The following is a 23,731-nucleotide window of genomic DNA, read 5'->3' as shown; positions in this document are numbered from 1 at the left end:
TGACATACAAAGACGAAACCTGATATTAAAAATGACTGAAGTACAAGAAGTTTTTGTGTATAAATTTATTGACTTTACATAATGACTGTCAGTCAGGTAGTGTATAGATAATAAAACACAAGCCTCACATATAAAACATTAGGAGTTTAAGAGAAGTGGGGGCTGTAAACAGGAATATAGGGTGCTGGTGTAACACTGAAGCTCCAGTCGAACATGGAGTCACGGTTCAGATCATGGCGAAGTTTAACCACTGCAATCAGACACAGGGAAAACAAGTCAAGACCTGAACTGAACATGTTTCACGTTAGTTATAGACTGGGGTAGACCAGGCTCTGGTTGTTCCCACAGACTCTCGGTGTGCGAATGTGTTAAACATTTTGTCGTGTGTATTTGTTTGTTCTCACCTGGTTGAAGTCGAGCTCAATGGAGCCGCTGTTGTGAGGATCGAGATTCTTAAAGATCTCTGTAGAGGGAGATAGATCACACATCAGTGTTTTCTGCCACATTTTAAAGTCAACATCAGCAGAACAAACGCGTCTAACCAACACGATTAACCTGTTTGGGGCCCCGGGGAACAGATCTGCTTCTAAGCCCCTATTGTCTTGTTATTACCGTATATCAAATTTCATTACATTACATTATTATATTATATTATGTTATACTATTAATCATTGTTTTGTTATAACAAGATACCAACTTGTCTTATCAAAACAAGAAACTTTTGCTTCAACTTAAACCTCAGCACATTGCAGTGATTAACCTCTAAGTTGTTTGTCTGTTTTCATAAGCTCTAAAAACTCGTGTTCAAACATTTAAACTATTTAAAATGTTTTAACACCAAGACTTCCGCTGCAAGCACACTTTCCTCATATAATGTAGCCTCCTCTACTGATATGTGATCATTTTATTTGTCATTCTTTGATTAAACACGTATTTATCTATGAATATGCACCATGTAAGCGCAATACACACTTACAAGATGAAGCTCTTAAAACTAGATTTTGAGACACACCCCTCTACAAGACAGAGACCAGAGCAGGACCCGCCTTATTTCATATTGTACTTTAACGGCGCAGATTCTCTTAAACATTTGCAATTACCAAAACCAACCAACATAAATAAACCTGTGACTAATACCCCTGTATCATGGGAGAAAAAAAAGGCTCCTTTAACAGTCAGGAACCTATATGGAGTGATCTTATTGCTCTGGATTTTTTCAATCACTAACAGAGTGAAAAACAATGAGTCAGTGTCCAAGAGGATCTGTCTCTGTGGAAACTATCTGTTGTCATTTGTTAGTTCAGACCAGTGCCTGAGAAGCATTTGCAGGAAAGAATTATTATTAAGAATTATTAATCTGAGAGTACAAATGACTAATTAGTTATACAAAATAATAATAATTTTTGCCTGCAAATTATTTTAAAATTTATGAGAGATGCCCAAAGCCAAAGTTAGGATCTTAGAAATACTGAGGTAATGAGGTCATGACTAAGTTCTGCCACCAAAAGGGGAAGACTTCTTCGTCGGCAGGATGTGTTTTGTTTCGGCAGATTCATTATCATCATCACTCATCTTAGAGGTCAGTCAGTGTGTATGGACGTGTTTCTGATAACACCTTTCACTTCGGTCCTTATGCAAGAAAGCATTGACGTCTGAAAGGAAAATGTTGTTCTGAACTGTTTGTGTACGTTGACTAAATGAACCGTTGACTCACTGAACATCATCTCCAGCCTCATCAGACAGCCCACGAAGTTGTCGAAGTCGATGGTCATGTCCGGGTCGGAGTATCGAGCCACCAGCAGCTGGTAGATGGTGTTGTTGAGAGTGAAACCTGGAGCACGACAGGAGGAGTTACCGTGGAGCGGAGACAAGCATCAAACAACACCAGGCTATTACCACGCTAACGTGGACACCTCTGAAAACATCTTGTTTTCTGTTGTCGCTGATTTTCAGTTTTAAAAAACAATCAATATGAAAACATGAGGTGTAAAAGTTAAAACATTCAACAAGTAAAAAATGTTGTCAGATTTATCAACATTAGCATAGATAATGCTACAGCTGACAGAACTACTACTACTGCTAACGTTAACATTGGTCCAACAAAGCTAAAGAGTAATGTTTCATACATATACTAATTCAATTTAAGTTAACATAATTTGTAATATCAATATCTATCTTGAAACTGAAATAGCATCAATCTACAATAGATTTGGGGGATATGACGATATACACCTGCAGTCAGAGAGTTTATAATACATAACTGTTGAAAGAATGATCAGGACTTTTTTATTGTAATATTGGATTATTTTGTAATTTTAGTATCAATATGATAAAGTACTTTGATTTTTTTAGGTATTTAATTTGCTGAATTGACCAAAACTTTCCTGTGAGATTTCATAAAAAGTTTATCAACTGATTTATTATATGATCGATTCAACGTAGCCCAAAACTGAATATTTGTCACAGATGGTTTTACAGTCTGTAAACATGACATCCTTCAGACCCTTTGGTTCAGATAAGGAAAAACTCTCAATATATCCTGATATCAGGATACAGAGATACATACTCTGTGATTTAATCCAAGTCACCCACCTAAAATTTACAGTTTAATTACATTTAGGTTAACACCACAAAATCCTGTAAATCCACTAGAATCAGAGGCTGTGATGGCAATTACTGCTATTCTGCTAAACAAGGCCAGTTAGCTTTTAGCAGGACTAGATTAGCAGGTGTTTTCTTGTCTCCATGACTTCACGCGGGATAACAAACTTGGTTCATTGAAATGTCTATTTTGACAGTAGGACAAGAAAAGGATATGGAGAAAGAAGTAAATTTAGCTCTAGCGAAGGATTTAGCTAAAGGCTAGCCGTGACTATCTCAGTAGGTAACTTTAACTTGAGAGGATTTTCTGGTTTCAGTTGATTAGCTGGATGTCACGAATGGCTGTCAGATTACCAAACCAGATCGCAGTTACTTAGTTTTTATGTAGGTACTGGAAATCTTACGTGCTGCTTTATACGCCACTTTATTGCTGCCACCATGACAAAAATATTTGCTCAGTGTCTCAACATAACAAGCAAATAATTCTCTAACAAGCTCCTCTTCATGGTAAAACAAGCTATTTTTATATATTACTATGACAAAATTTTCTAGTTATTACTACCTATAGTTATTTTAGATTTAAAAGTAAACTTTCCTTGTTTAAAAAAAATATTTTAAGCTGTTATATCACACATTTGTTCTCAATATTCCACAAAATCAATGTATCTCATTAAACAAAAAACATTTTCTATGACACATGTCAACATGTCAAAATCCCGATATTCAATTCTGATATGGTTTTACTTTGTTTTGGCTTTCTGGGGCAAGACAGCTACTTCTAATGCTGTTCCTCGGCGGGACGTAACGTCCCATCGTCATAATGGTCATCAGTTTACTGACAGTAAAATGTGGAGTTGGAGACAGTCCAGACAGCAGCAGCAGCAGAAGGAAGCACACAAACACAGCATTATTTTAGATCTGAGAGAGAAATACACAGAATCCAGAAACAGGAGAGAGAAAGAAGATGTTAGTGAGCAGGAGAGACTGAGCAGACTGATCTGAACAGAAGAAACTTTTTATTCTAAAGTTATCAGTGATCAGATGATCAATTCAGTTTCTTCACTGTTAAATCTCTGAGATAAATCCACAGCAAATGTTCAATAGCCGTGTGAAAATAAAACCTGTCATCCTCATTCCTCACGTTGCTGGGAGGAGAACGGTACTGGATGAAAAACAATAATTCATTTCCACTGTTTAAACGGTTTTCCTTTGAAAACACAGGAGGAGGTTTCTGCCATGAGTCAGCGGGACTTCCCATGACTCACTCACTCAGCCATGAAGTTTAAATTCTAACATGTTGAACTCTTTCTCAAAAGTGGCAATGAATTTTTAATGTCAGTTTAATGTCAGTGGAGTCAGATGAGGAACATGGGTTTACTTAGGAAAATGTGGATGGACAGAGTCATCTCCTCATTACAGAGGAGAGGCACAAGCTGAAGTACTGTCCAAATATTTACTGATAAACCTTCAGTAGTTTACCACTATCACTGCTATGGTTACTGTTCTTATGAATCTGTGAAAGACTCTCGAGGGAGCGCTACAACTTGCAAAGTAAAAGTCTGAGTTGACCGCTCACCAACACGGTCGCGGCTCAAGGAGGGGTTATAGTGGATATGAAGCGGTAAATGAAGTCGACATGATTTATTAAATGGATCTCACTCTAATCAACAATTATATAACAAACATGACAAATGTAAATACATAAAAGAAAAAAGAAGCCCCCGTTATACCTTTCCTAGCAATGGCGCCTCCGTCTTGCAGTACTATACAACGTGATGTCAAAGGGTTGGTTGGCTTGGCTGATTTTAACAGATACAATGGTAGAGACAGAGAAAGACAGACACTGAGAGACAGTGAAAGACGGGGACTGAGGAACCACAGGACATTAGAAGACAAAAGAGAGGCCACTCTTGCATTGCTCCAGGATGTAAAAATTAGTTTTACATGGGTCAAACCCAAGGAAAAAACCGTCCATGTTCAGTACTGCCGCACTGGCACTGAAAAGAAAGAGCCCCCCAATGGACACTGTCTCCAGGGGTTTGCAGTGAACCTTTTTTTTTGGGAGCTCCCTCATTGGCCGTCGCTCTTTTAAAATGAATAGCACCTTTTTACGCTAAATTTACTGACTTTTCAGACCCCTTTAGTGACTTTTTTTTCAAAAAGCACCTAGCGACAAATCTAGTTGAGTTGAGTCGCCAGTTTTGCCCCACGAGTGCAAGGTCGGGCTTTCCCTCCGCAGACGAACCTCTCTGTGCGTCTCACTTTAGCTACTCTCCTTCGAAAGCAGTTTACAGAGCTTCAACAACAGTTTTCAACTACATCTTCAATTTGACACACTGACCGCACACGGTCCAGGCAGATGCTAGGTTTTGAGGTAGTCATGTTTGGAGGGAGATTACATCGAGGAGAAGACCTTTGAGGCAGGCAAGCTAGCTGTTTGCCACACCAACAGACTAGAGCCTGAGGTCCGTCTGCTTTCCCTTTCACTGCCTATAATGTGTGCTCTACGCCCAACATACTCTGACAACAGCAATGCAGAGACATCAGTCAGCTGCAGGGAAAGGGCACTGAAATGCGCCAGCCGGACAGGAGAGGGACTGGTAGGGCATCTAGCGACCCACAGAAGTCGGCAGGTACTACGACATCAACTATGTCCATGACAGAATATCAGTATTTGTCATGTTGCATTTCCTGTTTCATTTTGTGTTTCTTACCCTTTTTCCCTCTCGTTTCAGAGGCCCACTTCCTGCCCTCACGTGTTTCCCGCCACTGTGATTGTCTGCTCTGCCCCAATTGCGCTGCACCCGTGTCTCATTGTCTTCCCTCTCCTGGTGTATTTAGTCTTTGTGCTCCCTTCGCTCTGTGCCAGTTCGTCTTCGTTCTCTGTAGCGAGCGTTCCAGTGATTTCCCAGCGTCAGTGTTCTTCGTGTGACTCTGTGCTGGTTTTTTGACCTCGCCTTAGCCTAGCCCTCTGGCTTTGTCTGCCTGTTCCTGATTGCCTGCCTGTGTACCGAACCTTTTGCTAAGTAAAGAAGGAGTTTTTTGGAACCCATTTTTTTTGTCTGAGTCATGCATTTGCATCCTTGCCTTGTGGTATCAGTGTGATAGTGTTCACCAATATCTGTCACAGACACATAGCTGTTTTATATGAACATCATCATTGCAAAAAAAGTTCCACATGAGTGTCTCTCTGCGTATCTCTGGGACACATCTTTCACTCCAAACAGCAGCACATATGAACACCTCTTGCTATTCGTTCGTGGCCAGTAAATTACAAAAATATTGTAGCCATCAGGAACCAAAGTAAGGCAAACTAAACTTTTTGGAACAATATCTTACTTTTTCAACCCAAAGTGCTTACGGTCTGACCGTCAACCCAGGAAACCACTGGAGGCCGGACAACAAAATAATCATTTGTGATTGGCTGATCTCAGCCCTTCCTGCTCACTGGTGCCCTGGCTTTATTCACGACCAACATTTCCATAGCACTAATAAATCAACAATATGAACCAATAGAAGCAGCAGTAGGCCAAATTATATATTTATGCATATGGTTGTTTTTTTTCAGTTTTTCGGTCTAGTCTAGTTTTTGCCTTTTACTGAACATATATTTTAGATACTATGCAAATAGCACTGGAGCCCTCTCCTGGTCCTGGGCTGCAATAACGCACATCAGCCACCTCATGACAGATACTATGGGTTGATAATCAGTCTCCAAAAACTAGTACTAGTAACTATTACCTATTACAGCACCTAGTAACAACAGGAACATTAAAGTAAGGATTAGAAGCCAGACCTTAATAAAAAAAGATACTAGATAGATAGAGAACTTTATTAATCCCATAAGAAAAATTAGTGTTACAGTTCAGAAATGCTTCAACGTACTCACTCTCAACGAAACCAACCAACCCTGTTACGAACGCAATGACATCACACCGAAATAGCGGCTCGCTAACTAGATAGCTAGGTAGAAATTAAGAAAATGAATTTGTCATATCTGCAGCACGTACACAAGCAGCTCTCAGCCCCCGTGAAAGTCTGTACATCTGATGCCATGTTCGTGTCAAATCAGAGTTACCATAAATGAACCGACTTGTAAATATCGTTCACGTCAATATCCGAGTTGTAGTTACAACAATTTAATGAACTGTGAAAACGTTAGTTGACTCCACTCAGTGAAGTTTGTCTCCAGAGCAGCTTTGGCTCACAGAGAAGTTTGGCAGGAACTAAAAACTGTACTGGTGAAAAGAAAAAGGAAAGAAGAGCAGACCAGAGAGAACTCAAACTGAGAAAAAGTATTTACATTCATCCTGATTAAACTTTGCGTGCTTAAAATCAGAGCATATGCTCTGAGTCTGCTGCTGTACAGTCAGCCTGCGGCTTCTGTACCAAACCACAACAGAGAAAGTCAAGATTTTAACAAGCACTCACAGTTAAAGCAGACAGACAGTTAAAGAAAACAGTTGACAGCTGCTGGTTAGAAGATTAGAGACTGAGTTTTCAAACAGGACTGAGATTCCAGTCCTGCCACATGAACATGCAAACATCAGTGAGGAGGTCAGAGGTCAACACAGCAGAAGGAATAAAAGCTCCTGCAACAAACAAATGATCCTCACGACGAGTAAATACAGAAACCGATTCAGGTGGTCTCCAGAAAAGGCTGCTGGTTTGAATCTGGGCTGTAGTTACAAAGACCTGGTTCAGGTGGAGGAATTTATGTAAAAGGTTTAAGGACTCAGAGCTTCTCAATTCATTAATTCTTTATTATTATAGTTTTTCTATCCCAAATACTCGGCTTTCGGCCACAATTACTTCTTTATGATCAAATAGATTTAGAAAAATAATGGGAAGGAACTCAGAGCTCAGTCTGCATCAGTCTAACATTCAGGATGGATTTCCTGCAGAAGAGGAAGAAGACTAAAGACTGACCTGCATCTTTGAAGGCCACTCTCATCTCTGGAGTGCTCATCGTCCCCGAGTTATCGGAGTCGTTCTTCTTATAGATGGACTACAGACACGTGAAAATACAGATATTTGTAAAACTCATCAGGTAAAGTCAGACGTTTGGATTTATAGGTGAAAGGTCGCGTCTCACCAGATATCTCTGAACCTTCTTCCACAGTGTGGCGAACTCTCCGAGGCCAAGCTTCCCGTTCCCGCTGTCCTGCTGCAGGGTTAAGGATCACTGCCCTTTCTATGTTTTCTGTTGGAGCGGCTCTGTGTTGCAGCGCTGACACACCACTGCTGCGCAGGTGTGGAAGAGTCTATTCATAGTGAGTTATTCTATGAGACGATGTTGCCGCAGTGGCCTGAGCAGCCCGTTGCAGCAGCTCATGTCATCGTCCTGTATTTTTGTGTGTTTTGTGCAATTTCCTACAGTTTTCTACTGAGATCAGTTTAGTTCCTCTATCAAACCACCAGAAATCATATGATGATGAAAACACGAGCGTTTCAGACTGTTGGATTGACCCCAATAACACAAAAACACGACTGAAATCGCTGAACTTCGCTGACTGCAGAGTGTTTTTATCTTCTTTTATGGCTTCCTAAAGTTAAACATAATGTTTCCGCGTTAAAGGATACGTCCATCAGGTTAACCATGACCCTGCAGGTCTCCATACTGAAGCCGTCAGTTTTGATGTCAGTTCCTGTTAAAAACACAGGAAGTTAAACCTGCAGCTGACTGAGTTCAGGTTAAATGTGTTGAAGCTTCGGGTGAACTTACGTTTGGCGACGATCTTGTTCATGATGGTCTGCAGCTCCGCCGCAGAGATCTCCATGTCCTGAAACACAAGGAGAACTCAAACCAACCAGTCGTGTTTTAGAACGTCCTGCAGCAGGTTGTCCTACACCTGAGCACACGTGTCCGCAGACAGACAGGTAAACTGTCAACACCTGGTCTTCGACTTGTTAAAAATCCATTTCACTGAACAAAAGACTCAACAGTTTTCAAACCAGATGAATACAGCTTTAATAATTTTCTAAATGTCTAATAACATACGTATTGCACATAATTCAACCTCCATATTTCATCAGAAAAGCAAAACAGAAAATCAGTGGGATCCTCGATTCTACACTGCAGAGCTAAGACCTCTGCCACAGCTTCACACACAGCTGACTTTGGCTGTAAATGCCGACTGTGAACATGTATGACTTTTATAAAAGACATAAACGCCCCATAAATGGTGTTTTCTGGCTCATTTAATCATGTTACCAAATGCATCAAGGAGGAGTGAGAAAAAAGGGCCGGGCAGGAGAAAACCCGATGAGCATGTGAACGACATCTTTGATTCCCTTTGGGGGGGGGGGTGTTAAACAACGAGATAAAACAGAATTTAAAGCTGAGATTTTATGTCTCAGTCAGCAGCTGTTAAGATGAAAAGAGAAAACTTACGTCTCCGGCGAGTTTAGTGAAGAGACCTCTGAATCCTGCGTCCACCTCCTCATCAGACACCGTCTCCTGAACACAGACAGCAAGGTGACAATCAGCAGATTAATACAAAACTTTATTTACTCAGCAATACTGAAACAGGGTCAGCAGTTAATGTTTCAGTTATTTTGTATGACGTTATATAGATATTAGATCATAGTCTAGAACGTGTCCAGTTACTCTGACAGAAACTGGCACCACATGAAAGCAAAAAGAGGCCACAAAGATTTGAATAAGAAATTGAATTTCCTCCTGTGAAATTCTAGCATCACACAATTCTTCATAACCTGCAGCAAGGAGGTTCTGTTTTCACCTGTGTTAGTCTGTTGGTTGGTTGGTTTGTTTGTCATTGGATTATGCAAAAACTACTGAACCGATTTGCACCAAACATGGACGAGGGCTGGGACCTGGGCCAGGGAAGAACCCGGTCGAAGGGGCGGATCCAGGAATTTATTTATCACTTTTTTTAACATTGCGAGATGAGGCGTTTTTCTTCCACATGTTCGTCAGAATTCGGCCCTGGCGGTGGGAACGCGCTCCACTGAGAGTCAGAATTTACAGCCCTGAAATATTTTACTTTGAATTGATGCGGTCTTTAGAATCCTATTTGAAATTTACACAAAAACTCAGATGCGATCGTGAAATTCCAATTTCTCATTTAAACATACAAAGTATAATCAATCAGCATGAATGGAAGTGATTAAACTTTGTCCAATCAGGTAACATTTTTCCAGTCGTGATCAGTTTTGTCTGAAGTTTTGAAACTACCCAAAGAGTTACTGAAATAGTAAAACAGAATCAATAGATTTTCAATAGATTTGTTTTATGTTGATCAGCTAATCATTTCAGCACTGACAGAGTACAAACTGTACTGTTCTCTTCAAAGACAGTGAAGAGTCTCGATCCCTTGTGTCAAGTTGTTTTTCTAGGAACGGATGCTCCTCAAACACCAGCTCCTGTACTTCGAACACTTCTCGAATCTGTCCGTACAGTTTGAGTGATGAACATCATACGATGTGACACGACAGGTGAGTTCTGCGCTGAAGGCAACAAAACCGTAAAACAGGATTAACTGAAGGGATAAATCCCAATTTATTACAACTTGGATCTTATTTACGTACAAACACTGTTTGCGTTTCTTGAACCATTCACAGATTCCTGACATTAACTTGGTGAGTAGTGAGTTATTATCACTGACAGAAATGATGAACTCAACTACCAAAATAAAACCAGAGCTGGAATAAATCAGACTTTTCCTTTAAAGCATAGTTCAAAATTTTGGGAAATCTCGAGACAGACAGAAAACAGACTATTTCTTGGTCTTACCAGGCAACCAGCCTGGTAAGACCAAGACTCCAAGAAGAGACTCCAAGAAGTTCCAATACATAACCCTCTGTCAACTGTTGTTTTTGAACTAGGTAAGGTAATGATGGGTGGATTTGTTTCCTCTGGACAGAGCCAAGCTAGCTGTTTCCCCCTGTTTCCAGTCTTTATGCTAAGCTAAGCTAACCAGCTGTGATGAAAGCTTCATATTAACTGTAGAGACACGAGAGTGGTGTCAGTCTGAACATCTGACTCTCAGAGAAGAAGAGGATTTACGGAAACGTTGAAGTGCCCCTTCAAGCTGGATGTCAGGTGCTGTTTTTGTTTTGATGACGTTCTTAGTTCAGCGTTTGACCGATACTGTACCGTACTCTACCGTAACTGCAGTGATTTTTAATCTGCTCCCTTTAGTATTTTGTGACATTTATTTTGAAATCTTCCAGCATGTATTTACTAATGTTGACATACGTTTACAGTAAGACACTGCTGATACTGTTTAACGCTAGTGATGACATTACTGACGTTAGTGTGGAATCGTTTTTACTTACATCATCGAGTTCAGCGTTGACTGGATCGTCACAGGGTCTGACAGAGAATCACGAAAAAGTTAGAAAACGCTGGACACATTAGTCACATATACAACTCCACTGGATCATTACTGCACACACACACACACACACACACACACACACACACACACACACACACACACACACACACACACAGTGTTTCCTATGCAAGGAATCTAGTTGGGCAGCCCACCAACAAACAGACAACCTTCCCCAGTGAACGGGCTCAGCAAACAGTAAAAACAAACTCCAGGTCTCAAAACCTCCATTCAGGCACAGATGAAGGACCACAGAGGGGCTACAGACAGGTTTTTGTACGAACCATGTGGGCTAGGCTAAAGAATGTGGATTGGATCAGTTTCTTGGATTTCTGCCCACTCTGAAACCTCTGAAACCTCTGACCGCATCCAGACACCTTCAGTACTGACTAAAGACGAAGAGGCTGTTCAAACAGTCCTCTTATTACCTCCTCCCCACAAACACACGAGTATCAATACGTTTCAGGATCTTACAGGGTCTCTGTCTGCTTCTCGGAGAACACCCGGATGCAGAAGTCTCCATTGAGGTGTGGTTCAAAGGTGGAGGGGACGATCAGGTACTCTCCAGGTGGCAGTTTGAAGCGAGAGCTGACCTCGCGCAGATTGACGAAGGTTTCTGACCTCGCTGTCTGAGCGTGGGTCAGAAAGTAGTTCTTATCCAGATGCACCTCCCGCTGCCCGTGGAACTGTGTGTGTGTGTGGGGGGGCAGCCAAAAAGGAGAACTTGCATTTAGATAACAACAAAGGTGGTGTGACCAATAAACATCATCTATACATCTCTGTCTATTGTCCTGAGATATTATGCTGAGTTACTGAATTATTAGAACCGGGAAGAAAATGCTATGGATTCAGCCTTTCAAAGACCATGCTAATTGATTTCTCTGTTTCTGGCCTTAAACTACACGTCGCGCGCTGTTTCCATCCCTGGGGATTTTCAAATCATTCATCTGTTTTTAAATTCGTTTCCTTCCCCCCAGACAGCCACTTGTTTCTACTTGTATCTGCAGATACTTGAAATGTTTAGTCTTCTGTATTTTTCTGCCTTAGTAACATTATCAACATGTAGACATGCATTTATGAAAATTCTCCCTGATGGTGCATTTAAGTACTGATGAAGAGAAACCTCCTTAAAGAAATAGTTCAGCATTTTGGTAAATGGGAGTTAGATGAGAATATTCATACCACGCTCATCTCTGAGCTGTAAGTATGAAATCACAGCCAGCAGCCAGTTAGCTTAGCTTAGCAAAAAGACTGGAAATGGAAAACAGCTAGCCCGGCTCACCTACCAGCACCTAAAGCTTGCTAATTAACATGTTACATCCTGCTTGTTTAATTTGCCACCAAAGTGTAAACGTGGTTTATAGAGGAGGTAACATAACTTCATGTAATTTTTTTCATAATTTATGGCACATAAACTTTGCCCTAAATGTGCCGGTATTATTCTTTTTACATCGTCCATGTTTGCTCCGTTTTTGTCTTGTGGGTTTTGTTTTCTGACAGCAAACTTTTCAAGGCAAGGGCAGGAGATCAATCTAAAAACTGATGTTATGAGTAGAGAAATGGTCAACAGAAATGGAAAGAGCACATGAGTTGTCTGTGAAAGTCTAAAGCAAACAGTATGATACAGTTTCTGGCCCATTGTTTTTAAGAGTTTTCTGACATCAACAAGGCAAAACACTTCAAAGTATTTTACTCATTTTTAAAAAGATGAATCTAAAAAGTGTGATGTGTCCTGGTTGGAGATTTGAAGCCTGAAGACTTGAATAAAGAATAAAGTTTGTTTTCCAGCTTTCACCCTTTAACCTGAAGGTGTTATAGGTCCAGTGCTCACCTGTTTCGGAACCTGAAATAAAACACAAAACAAAAAAAAAGTTAGTTTGGAAAGTGAATTTTGGATACATCTGTATTTCTATCTCAGGAATCTGCTTAAAAAAAACACATTTTGTGCAGCCTTCTATATTTGAGACCTTTTTCTTCATAATCGGACATTAAACTTCCTCAGTTCTCACCTCATAGATGGCGAACCCGATGGTGTGCATGTCCTCTCCTTGTTTCCGCAGTTTCCTGCGGTTCTTCTGGATCAGACCGACCACGAAGCTGCAGCCCACCTCACCATCATCTGGGTCATCGTCCTCCTCCTCCAGCTTGATCACAAACTGTGGATTCATCCAGAATGTGTCTAAAGAAGAAGACAGGTTCCCGTTAGACCAGGACCATTACCTCTCACCAGGGAACTCTTTAAACCTTCAGATCCTGAAATCTGTTCCAACTAGGCCACAGGTATGCCCTAACGAAGCTTCACAGAGGAAGAAAAAACCTCCCCCGTACTCATTTTAGGTCGAATCAGATGGGGTCAACCTTGACGTCTGCTGGGGTACCTTTCATTTGGTGCATTTCTTTCTTTCTATATTGTTTTAACTTCAAGTGTAAATTGAATGTACCTTTTATCACCAATTCATTGCAGCTACTGACTTCTTTTGTGAAACCAGTCTATACTAGTATAGGTAGTTTAAGCACTAACAGGGGTGGTTCCTGCAGCCTCCAGCGGTGGATCCTCTTCTCCAGGTGCCGTCAAACTTGCTGACGCTCCAGTGTTTAACTGAGTCGTCTTCAATGGTGTCGGGGGTCAGAGTGCAAACCTCGATACGGGAGTAGTGACGCAAGAACTCATTGAAAGACATCCTGCAGAGATAGGACAGAGAAAAGCTCTCACTCCACAGCCACAACCAATACCAACAATTCTACCTCTGTCTAATATTGTTGGGATACTTTGACCATTGACCTCTGATCTCCTACCATTAAATGAACAGATTGTAAAATGTAAACGGGTCAGGCCCAAACTCAACCGGATTAACTGTCCTTGTCAAATATTCCAGAGACTCTACCTACCAGAACTCTCCGTCCTCAGCGTTGGCATGTGGACAGTCTCCCTGCACGTAGTTCCACTCAGATGATCTGTATTACCATAATAATAACGTTGCTGTTAAAACAGAACAGTCTCTATGCAGCACTTTTTTAAGAAAACATAAAACAAGCTTAGTGAAATGAACATAGAGGGATGGTAAAAATACAAATAGGAAATGAATATCTGTTTACAGCAGAGCAGGAGGGTTGATCTGCAGAGGTTTATTAGTATATGTGTGTGTGATATATATTTGTTATTTCCCAGTATATGAAGTTGTGTTATTTTGTATGTAGGTGTTGTGCTTGGTTTCGTTACCCGTCACTCCAGGCTCCAGTCCACTCCACCTGACCCCAGGGGTTTCTCATCCTCACCAGCTTCTCTTGCCGACCCCGGTAGTTCACCTGGAAACAGACCAACAAAACAACATTTCATAGGCTTCTGGTTTCATGTTATCTTATTCCTTTCTTATTTCATCGTTACGACGTGACGTTACCTCCACGGCGCCAGTCAGCGAGTAGGCGTGGCCTTTCACAAGCTTCTGACGAGTTACAGCCTCCGAGTCTGCGGCGCTAGTGATCTACACCGACACAGAAACAAAGACAACTCAGCGTGTCATCATCATCATCATCATCATCATCATCATTGTCATTGATGACAATCTGTAAAGAGTAAACATTCACTTTTCTCTCCTGTAAGATACTGGAACCTACTGTAACAGATCATGACTTAACAAAACTAGACCAGACAATATTGAACATGATGTAAGGTTGTTGTTTGTTTTTATTGTTTTTCCCTCCAGACTCACGTCGATGGAGCAGCCCAGCAGCGCTCCAGCCTCCAGGGCCTTCTTAATGATGTGGAACAGGTTGGACGGAGGTCGTTGAAGGTCGTAGTTCTCAGAAATGCCTCCGGTGAAATCCTCAAAGCCCTCTGTGGTCGAACCGCCAGACAATGCCTCATAGCAGCCGTTCACTCTGCAGCGAACACACAGAGAAAAGCAGGCTGAGCATCAAATAGTAACTAAAGACAGGACAACAAACCTGTTTTTGGGCCCACCTGTTCGCTGCTGCAAGTTCTGATAAATCTCTGTGCAGTACAGCACTTCGCTATATACTACGCTGACTAACTGCAGAATCTACACATATGCAGACGATACAGTTCTCTACTGTTCAGTGAAAGCAACAGAGGAATGTCAGCAGGCTCTAACAAATCATGTGGAGAGAGTTGCCCCAGGGTTTTCTGTGAAACCTCAAAAATTAAATCCATATTCTTTGGCCTCTTGCAAAAACTAATATCTACAAGAAATTCTTCTAATTTACATATTGAAGTGTGACAGTTTTCAACTCATAGAGGTCAGTGCAGTGGTGCTTTAGCTCCACAACAACATTTAGTGTGAAGTGCTTTTTAAGGTAGCCTGCTTCCTGACCTCTGAACACCACCAACATCGCCGATTTATTCAGCGACTCATACATCTGCTGACAATTACTTCTGCCGGTGTGAAGTTGACCGATCGGTGCTTTGTTGGCAGGATTAAGAATGTCAGTGTCATCTTCCTTCATAGTTTACCACTTATTTAGCTATATCTATGAAAAACAGCAGCAGACAAGAGTGGATGGGGTGTTTGAAACTGAACGGATTGTTGTAATTCGAGTTACAGAAACAACAACTTTTAAATCAACATATTTCTTTGATCAACCTCTACCAAAGCTTCTGTGTCCACTGAAAATGAGGGGGCAGATACATCAATCACTGCTGATAGGCAAAGCAAAATAAACCCTCCCAACAGGAAATCTGCTTATGTGAAAATGCTATCAAGCTGAATGAATGCAGTGAAACAAAATGGGAGTTCAGCCTAATTATCAGGCTCATGTTGTGTGTTCAGATCCAGTAACAAGCAAAGATTCATCTCCCCTGTTTGACCAGTAAAGTGTTTCACTCTGTGTACAGTCTGAGTTTATTGGCCAAGAAACACATTGTCTTCGTAGTACCTGAGGGAAGTGCAAACACTTTCACTTTAATGTGTCATGCTAGTTTCTACTTTAAGAGTCATTCTTTCAGTTTAAAGGGGGCCATCATTGTGTTTACAAGAACAGTGGTTAGAATACGTTCTCTGAGCAGCGCTACTGCTTCAGGACAGACTGGACGCCTCAGTGACTCACTATCGGACAGTGATGAGACGGGGTGGCTGGACTAGGTCTAGCTGGTTAGCATGCTAACTTCAGTAGAAGAGAAGATGTGATAGAAATAGAAGCAAAACAAGAGTTAACATCGGCGTTGCTTTCCACCGCTGGAGACATCTCTTGGTGAGTAAAGGAATGAAGTTTGAAGCTGAACTCACAACGTTTCTTCTAGGATGATAAGTAAACAGCTGTTAATGCTAATGTTGGCTATGTAGGGTTAGCAAAACTTACATACTGCACCTTTAAATGCATAGAGCAAATCTGATCCTTGTTTTGCTTCCGATCTGCATGCTAACCAATAAGCCACTTTGCCAAGGCCACAGAATACTTCTCCAATTTCTCAGCACCGGTCTTCAAGGTGGAGCTGGTCCCTGAATTCTGCCCTGTGGCTAGTTTGGTCTAATTTAAAGGATGGAAGGTATTAAAGTTAAAGTTAAGGTATTAACCTTAACTTTAATGAATTATTCTCCACCACTGAATAATGATTAAAGGGAAAGGAGTCTTACTTTTGACAAACATGGTGACATCACTAAAAACAATCCAGAGAGGTCAGAGAGGTTGTAAACAAATGAACAGGTAAGACACACTTATTTGAAAGAGAAAATAAAGACGATTAGTAAAATTATTACCCCAAAATTTTTTTTAGTGATGTTACCATGTTCTCAGCTCTCAGATATTAACTCTGTGACTACAGGGTTATTACTACTGATAGAAGTGATGGACAACACTAACAATATGAGACACTATCAGAAAGTCATTGCCCTTCCTCAACATTGTTCTACATTGTTTGTGATAAGAAAGTTGTCGGGTTGAATCCCTGGATGGACTTACTTGGCGTAGGCCTTCTCCAGCAGAGCGCTCCAGAACTCCCTCCCCTCTGCCGAGTGGACGAACATCAGCTCTCCATCTTTGACAGGGAGACGGTCGTCGATCACCACGTCCACCCACTCCCCGAACTGCCAGAACTACACACCAGAGACAGAGGAGACAATCTGAGACACAACGTTGACATTTACACTAAAAGTTTATCCTTATGGTATAGATTCTTTCTTCTTGTCTTCAAACTTAAAAAAAAAGATTTTTCTTGAAAGCATGCAGTTGTTCAACCTTTTAATGTTAGCCAAAAGGCTCATTTTCAACTGCTAATGTATCTTAAATGTAAATAATGAGACACCGGGGGGTCTGACAAACTGTCACTCATTGATAACTTGAGAATTGAGTTTTTGGCTAATTACATTAGTTATGGAGTTCCACAGGGTTCAGTGTTAGGACCCATATAGTTTTACTTTTACATGATTCCCCTTGGGTGTATATTACCCATGAACGCTATAAATCGTCTTTACATACACCGATCAACCACAACATTGAAACTGGTGACTGGTATTAATGTTGTGGCTGATCAGTGCATATGTGTTCACCGCAAACAGTCAACAGTTTAACCTCTGTCCTAAATAAGAGCTGAAGGTTTATTAAGCTGCAGGTAACCATAGCAACAGTACTGAAGATTGTTGAAACTAATGGCGGTCCGGTTGTTGCCTTTAATTCATCATATATGGAGGCTGTGTTTGTAATAAAGTTGTTACTGACTGCATACTAAGTTTAAATATCCTTTTACCATTGTTCATGCAGACTAACACTGCTGATGTCCAACATCTGTTACCTGGAAGTGGAAGATGCCAGCGTAGTCGTCACCAAAGCCCTGGTCAGTGGGAACGACTCTGGCCATCACATATTCATTCAGGGTCAGTGAAGCAATGGCAGCCAACAGCCAGCAGTCACCTGGACAGTCAGGAAAATGCTCAGTAACAACACCAACAGAGGGAGAACCAACCCAGGACCCGAGTTGGTCCTGGTCCAAGTGATATCCAGCCTAATCAAGTCTGGTAGGGTCCCCTTGCCCCCTTGTGCATGTGACATCACCATTGTCAAACTGATTCCCGTCGATTTCAAACCAGTGAGAAGAGCTCAGAGAAAAACACAAACTAACTATGTACAACAACTTGTCACTCAAAATCCGAAACAGTGCAGTCCCATAGTTAAGCTCCCAATGGAGCAACAGTGAAGTAAAATCACGGGAGCAAAAAACAGCCTGAAGACTTTTCTGTATTTTCTGACCACAGATATTCTCTGAACACGTCGTACAACTCAGCCATGCAGTTTATTAGAGGTCTCGCTCTGGACTAAACTCCCGGACCGATCGACTTTAAGTTCGACTGACAGACCAGGAACCTTTGGAGAATTTGTTGAGTCTTGTTTCAGCTGAATTTTAATGTTTCTACTTGTGAAAACAAATCTTTGCTGTTAAAGATGTTACACAACAACAGAAATCCGAGTCCCAGATCTACTGCTGTGGTTTAACGGAGGCACGACAGGCAGCTGACTCACTCCCCACAACACTGAAGGGTGTGTGTTACTATGTGTGTGTGAGGCTGTGTGTGTGTTACTGTGTGTGTGAGGGTGTGTCCTCATTGGTTGACAGCTCATATCTTCACCCCCTCTCTCTGATGTCTGAGTCGATGTCTCTCGCCCCTAACAATAGCTGGCAGGCTTCTTCCTGTTTTGCTCCTTCCTGCTCAGCCAATCCGGGCTCAGCGTTGCCGCTCCCTCTAATTACAGCAGAGCCAGGTTCAGTCAGCTGGTTCACATTAACTTATCTGGTTCAAAATTTTCTGCTTTAAACACGGTTTGGTTCTGAAGAGTGAGTATAGATTCAGGAACTGATGCACTTAAAACACAGTTTAAGTTTTGTCAGACACGGAGATGGAAATGATGAGACGTTATCTCAGTTTCTTCCTCTTCTGAAAAATATTTTTACCCTTGGATTTGCATATAAAACTGCAAAAAAGTAGAAAAATGATCAAATAAAAAATGTATCTATATGTCAAAGCACATATTAAATGTAAAAAGGTGTTAAAATAACATTAGAAGATATACATTAATTGTTTAATTCAAAATAATAGATTTAATATGGTCTAATTGGTTAAATAGTTAATGAATTAATAAACCATTTGATTTGATTGATCCTATATTAATGAATTATTTAGTCCATTACATCAATTGCTTGAATTTTTCCTACATTGTCTCAGACACAATTTCTTCTCCAAATTAAGTTCAACTGCTTCTGTTTGTCTCCACTTGATGAAACAAGTTCAGACGAGTCACCTGATCAGGAAACTGACAGCGTACCTGTCTACCTGTCTGCACACGAGCAGCAGCCCCTCAATCAGTGTTCAACCGGCAAACTGTGAGCTGCTCTGTGGTGTGTTCAGGGACAGTCAGGAAAACTCACCCAGAGCTCCCTGGCAGATGTCTGTCCTGGTGGCTCCGCCCACGATGAACTCAGGGTTAGAGACCAGTTCCTGATGGACGACAGAGAGAGATGAGACTGAGACACAGATCTTACCTGAACATTCAGAATATACACGGCTCAGATACTGGATCAGACACTGGATCAGATACAGCTGCTGATTCACTACAGGTGTTTCATCTGTTCTGTTTTTTAACCAAGAAGAAGGTCACGTAAATGTTACTGTTGGTCAATCCCCCTTCCCATCATCAACTTCTCATTTTGGACGACTTTGTGATCATTTCACGTGTCTTTGTGGTCATTTTGTGTTTCGTTGTTGTTGTTTTGCCTCTCTTTGCTTCTCTTTGTGGTCATTTTGTGTTTCGTTGTTGTTGTTTTGCCTCTCTTTGCTTCTCTTTGTGGTCATTTTGCGTTTCGTTGTTGTTTTGCGTCTCTTTGTGGTCGTTTTGCGTTTCTTAGTTGTTGTTTTGCCTCTCTTTGTGGTGGTTTTGTATTTTGTTGTTGTTGTTTTGCCTCTCTTTGTGGTCGTTTTGCGTTTAGTTGTTGTTCTGCGTCTCTTTGTGGTCATTTTGCGTTTGTTGTTGTTGTTGTTTTGCGTCTCTTTGTGGTCGTTTTGTATTTTTTGTTGTTGTTGTTTTGCATCTCTTTGTGGTCATTTTGCGTCTCTTTGTGGTTGTTTTGCGTTTTGTTGTTGTTTTGCGTCTCTTTGTGGTCGTTTTGCATTTTGTTGTTGTTGTTTTGCGTCTCTTTGTGGTCATTTTGCGTCTCTTTGTGGTGGTTTTGCGTTTAGTTGTTGTTGTTTTGCGTCTCTTTGTGGTGGTTTTGCGTTTAGTTGTTGTTGTTTTGCGTCTCTTTGTGGTCGTTTTGTATTTTGTTGTTGTTGTTTTGCGTCTCTTTGTGGTCATTTTGCGTCTCTTTGTGGTCGTTTTGCGTTTTGTTGTTGTTTTGCGTCTCTTTGTGGTCGTTTTGCATTTTGTCGTTGTTTTGCGTCTCTTTGTGGTGGTTTTGCGTTTAGTTGTTGTTCTTCATCTCTTTGTGGACATTTTGCGTTTAGTTGTTTTGCGTCTCTTTGTGGTCGTTTTGCATTTTGTTGTTGTTGTTTTGCGTCTCTTTGTGGTCGTTTTGTATTTTGTTGTTGTTGTTTTGCCTCTCTTTGTGGTGGTTTTGCTTTTAGTTGTTGTTGTTTTGCGTCTCTTTGTGGTGGTTTTGCGTTTAGTTGTTGTTGTGCGTCTCTTTGTGGTCGTTTTGTATTTTGTTGTTGTTTTGCGTCTCTTTGTGGTCGTTTTGTATTTTGTTGTTGTTGTTTTGCGTCTCTTTGTGGTCATTTTGCGTCTCTTTGTGGTCGTTTTGCGTTCGTTGTTGTTGTTTTGCGTCTCTTTGTGGTCATTTTGCGTCTCTTTGTGGTCGTTTTGCGTTTTGTTGTTGTTTTGCGTCTCTTTGTGGTGGTTTTGCGTTTAGTTGTTGTTCTTCATCTCTTTGTGGACATTTTGCGTTTAGTTGTTTTGCGTCTCTTTGTGGTCGTTTTGCATTTTGTTGTTGTTGTTTTGCGTCTCTTTGTGGTCGTTTTGTATTTTGTTGTTGTTGTTTTGCGTCTCTTTGTGGGCATTTTGCGTCTCTTTGTGGTGGTTTTGCGTTTAGTTGTTGTTCTTCATCTCTTTGTGGTCATTTTGCGTTGTTGTTGTTTTGCGTCTCTTTGTGGTCATTTTGCGTTTAGTTGTTGTTCTTCATCTCTTTGTGGTCATTTTGCGTTTAGTTGTTGTTCTTCATCTCTTTGTGGTCATTTTGCGTTTAGTTGTTGTTCTGCATCTCTTTGTGGTCATTTTGCGTTGTTGTTGTTTTGCGTCTCTTTGTGGTCGTCTTGCGTTTTGTTGTTGTTGTTTTTGCCTCTCTTTGCGTCTCTTTGTGGTCATTTTGCGTTCGTTGTTGTTGTTTTGCATTTTGTTGTTGTTTTGCGTCTCTTTGTGGTCGTTTTGTATTTTGTTGTTGTTTTGCGTCTCTTTGTGGTCGTTTTGTATTTTGTTGTTGTTGTTCTGCGTCTCTTTGTGGTCATTTTGCATTTTGTTGTTGTCGTTTTGCGACTCTCTGATGTTGTTTTGCGTCTCTCTGATGTTGGCCCATTCAGTCATCCATCCATCGTTAGATTGTCCATTTTGGTCTAAATTTAGTCTCAGACCAGCTTTAGTGCCAGAAGCCAAGACCCTTTTACTGGAGTTTACTTTGGGACAACATCAGGTTTTCTTCTTTAAACAATTTTATAAATTCTTCAAATATCTGTGAAAAAACATTAAAACGCTCGACAGGTAACGTCGGGTCTGAAACATCCTGCAGGTTTCACAGAACCAGAACTACAACTGTGAAGTTTTCTTAGTCATTATTATTATTATTATTATCATTATTATTATTATTATTATTATTATTATTATCTTACTGTTGATTTCTGTAGAATATATACTTGTATATATAGTGTCCGTGCAGCTTTTTTCTGCTCTGATTTATGAATTTCCAATGAAGCACGTGAGCGTATCAACACAAGACAAAATACAACCTCTACCAGACTCACAGTAAACATGTAGAGAAGAAAGTCTGAGGAAGTTATATTTATCTTCTCTCTCTATAAACTGTCCCTCGGTTAAACCTGGGGCTGGAAACATTAAAACATGTCGTGCTACGGTTGTCGCTCCCTCGTTTCCTCTGCCCTCTACTTCCTGCTTCTGACTGAAAACACTCAGAGTGACACATCTGCACGAGGACACTCGTGAAAAGTACAGTGTGTATCACAGAGTGCTGTTACTGTTTGTGTGAGTGTGTGTGTGTGTGTGTGTGTGTGTGTGTGTGTGTGTGTGTGTGTGTTTGGGGGTGATTCTAATAAATTAATTGAAATATACTGAATGGATGTTGCAGTACCACCGTCCCCACTCCTCCAGGCCCTGGTCCCTCAGACCAGGAACCTCCACTCTTCCTGAGAGTGGAGTGGCTCAGCTCTCTGGTATTTATGGTCTCTGATAGTCTGTGACTCACCGTTTTCATAATAAAAGGTTCCTGTTGTATTAGCAAAATCACTCATGTGACATTTGTGCTCTGCACATAATAAAGTCCAGTAAAAGTCAGACGGTTTACTTCCACCATCACAGTAATAATCAATGTGTCTGCAGCTGTGATGACTCGCTGTGTTTACGTGATTCTATTCAAGATATTTCTCTAAGGTTTCTACCGTAAACTCCACGTACTCTGATCGAACTACAGATGAGATTTCTGCAGTAACTACTGGATGTGGTGTCTGGTTACAGGCTTCGGAAGATTTTGATCATCTCTATAATATTTCTCTTGTGTTTTCAAAGATCAAAAATGTCTCTGCTGTAACTAAAGAGTAAAACGGTTTCCACTCTCTGATACCGGACCCGTTGGTCTCTAAAGTTCCTGATGTAGAGACTTGACCCGTCTGAAGTAACTTAACGGTAACTTTCGGGAACTTGATGGTATTTCCAATGCACTTTCAGGTGCAGCCTTTGTAATGAATGATTTCTTATTGAGTGAATTAAAAATCCTAATTGACTTGATCCCCCTATTTTTGGCTGCAGGCGTCTCTGAACGCAGCAGCGAGTTCTTGCTTCTGGTTGTGAACATTGTTGTTTATGTGTATTTGAGGTTTCAACTTGAGTCCAGACGGTCTTTGTCTCGATTATAAGAACATTTACACTATTATCAAATATAAATATGCAGATACAAGGACCGTTGTCTACATTTACCATAAACAAATACAAATACTTTACAGTGTCTGACGTTTCACTGCTTGTCCTACTAGACCTTTCTCCATAACGTCTCCATAACGTTCCTGTAACATTGTACCGTGGATCAGTAATAACACAGGTACAGATCCCACGAAGCTTCATCAGATACGTGACAAATCCTGTTGGACGTTTTTATGTTTGAGTCCCTCTGTGTGTCTCCTCAGGTATTTTGGAGACAAACTAATCCACCCCCCTCACCACAGCCACCCCACCCACCCGTCCAGCCCCACCCACTCCTCCAAAGTAACCCACCCTTTCTGAGCAAGACCCAAATCCGGGACCAGGCCCGGATTCTTACCGTGGGCCTCTTCCAGGTGACTCCCCGGACCTTATAGGAGCTCCGGCCCAGCTCCTTGAAGCCCAAGGACTCGGGCGCGGCGGGGAAGGTCGGGTCGCAGAAGAGCTGTCCGGCGGAGCGGCACTGCGCCCGCAGAGACGCGAAGTCCTGGTTCAGGTACCGCACCGCGTTGGCGTTGGTGCCGAAACCCGCGGCCATGGCCCGCTTCTTGGCCAGAGTGGACGCCACGCCGGACATGGTGGAGGAGAAGAAGAGGATCCAGAGAGTTTCACGTCCGCGTGAAAAAGATTTC

At 41.3% G+C, this 23,731-nt stretch overlaps 1 protein-coding gene across 1 annotated transcript; it reads right to left on the bottom strand.

Annotated features, from left to right (window-relative positions):
* Positions 1–63: 63 nt before the first annotated feature.
* capn2b (calpain 2, (m/II) large subunit b) lies at positions 64–23,696 on the bottom strand. Its single transcript, XM_040146575.1, has 21 exons — positions 23,440–23,696; positions 19,336–19,405; positions 17,707–17,825; positions 16,878–17,011; positions 14,672–14,840; positions 14,360–14,443; positions 14,182–14,267; positions 13,851–13,916; positions 13,483–13,643; positions 12,971–13,140; positions 12,793–12,804; positions 11,436–11,647; positions 10,903–10,939; positions 8,996–9,061; positions 8,327–8,384; positions 8,185–8,249; positions 7,697–7,765; positions 7,531–7,609; positions 1,715–1,831; positions 405–463; positions 64–250 (listed from the first exon to the last, which is right to left on the bottom strand). The coding sequence occupies exons 1-21, from the start codon at positions 23,674–23,676 to the stop codon at positions 227–229; spliced, it is 2,094 nt and encodes a 697-aa protein (XP_040002509.1). The 5' UTR covers positions 23,677–23,696; the 3' UTR covers positions 64–226.
* Positions 23,697–23,731: the final 35 nt, after the last annotated feature.

The sequence above is a fragment of the Xiphias gladius genome, chromosome 15 (assembly GCF_016859285.1).
Source record: "Xiphias gladius isolate SHS-SW01 ecotype Sanya breed wild chromosome 15, ASM1685928v1, whole genome shotgun sequence".
In the NCBI taxonomy this organism is placed as follows: Eukaryota; Metazoa; Chordata; class Actinopteri; order Istiophoriformes; family Xiphiidae; genus Xiphias; species Xiphias gladius.
The sequence above is the reverse complement of the archived record's forward strand: the minus strand, read 5'-3'. Positions and strand labels throughout refer to the sequence as shown.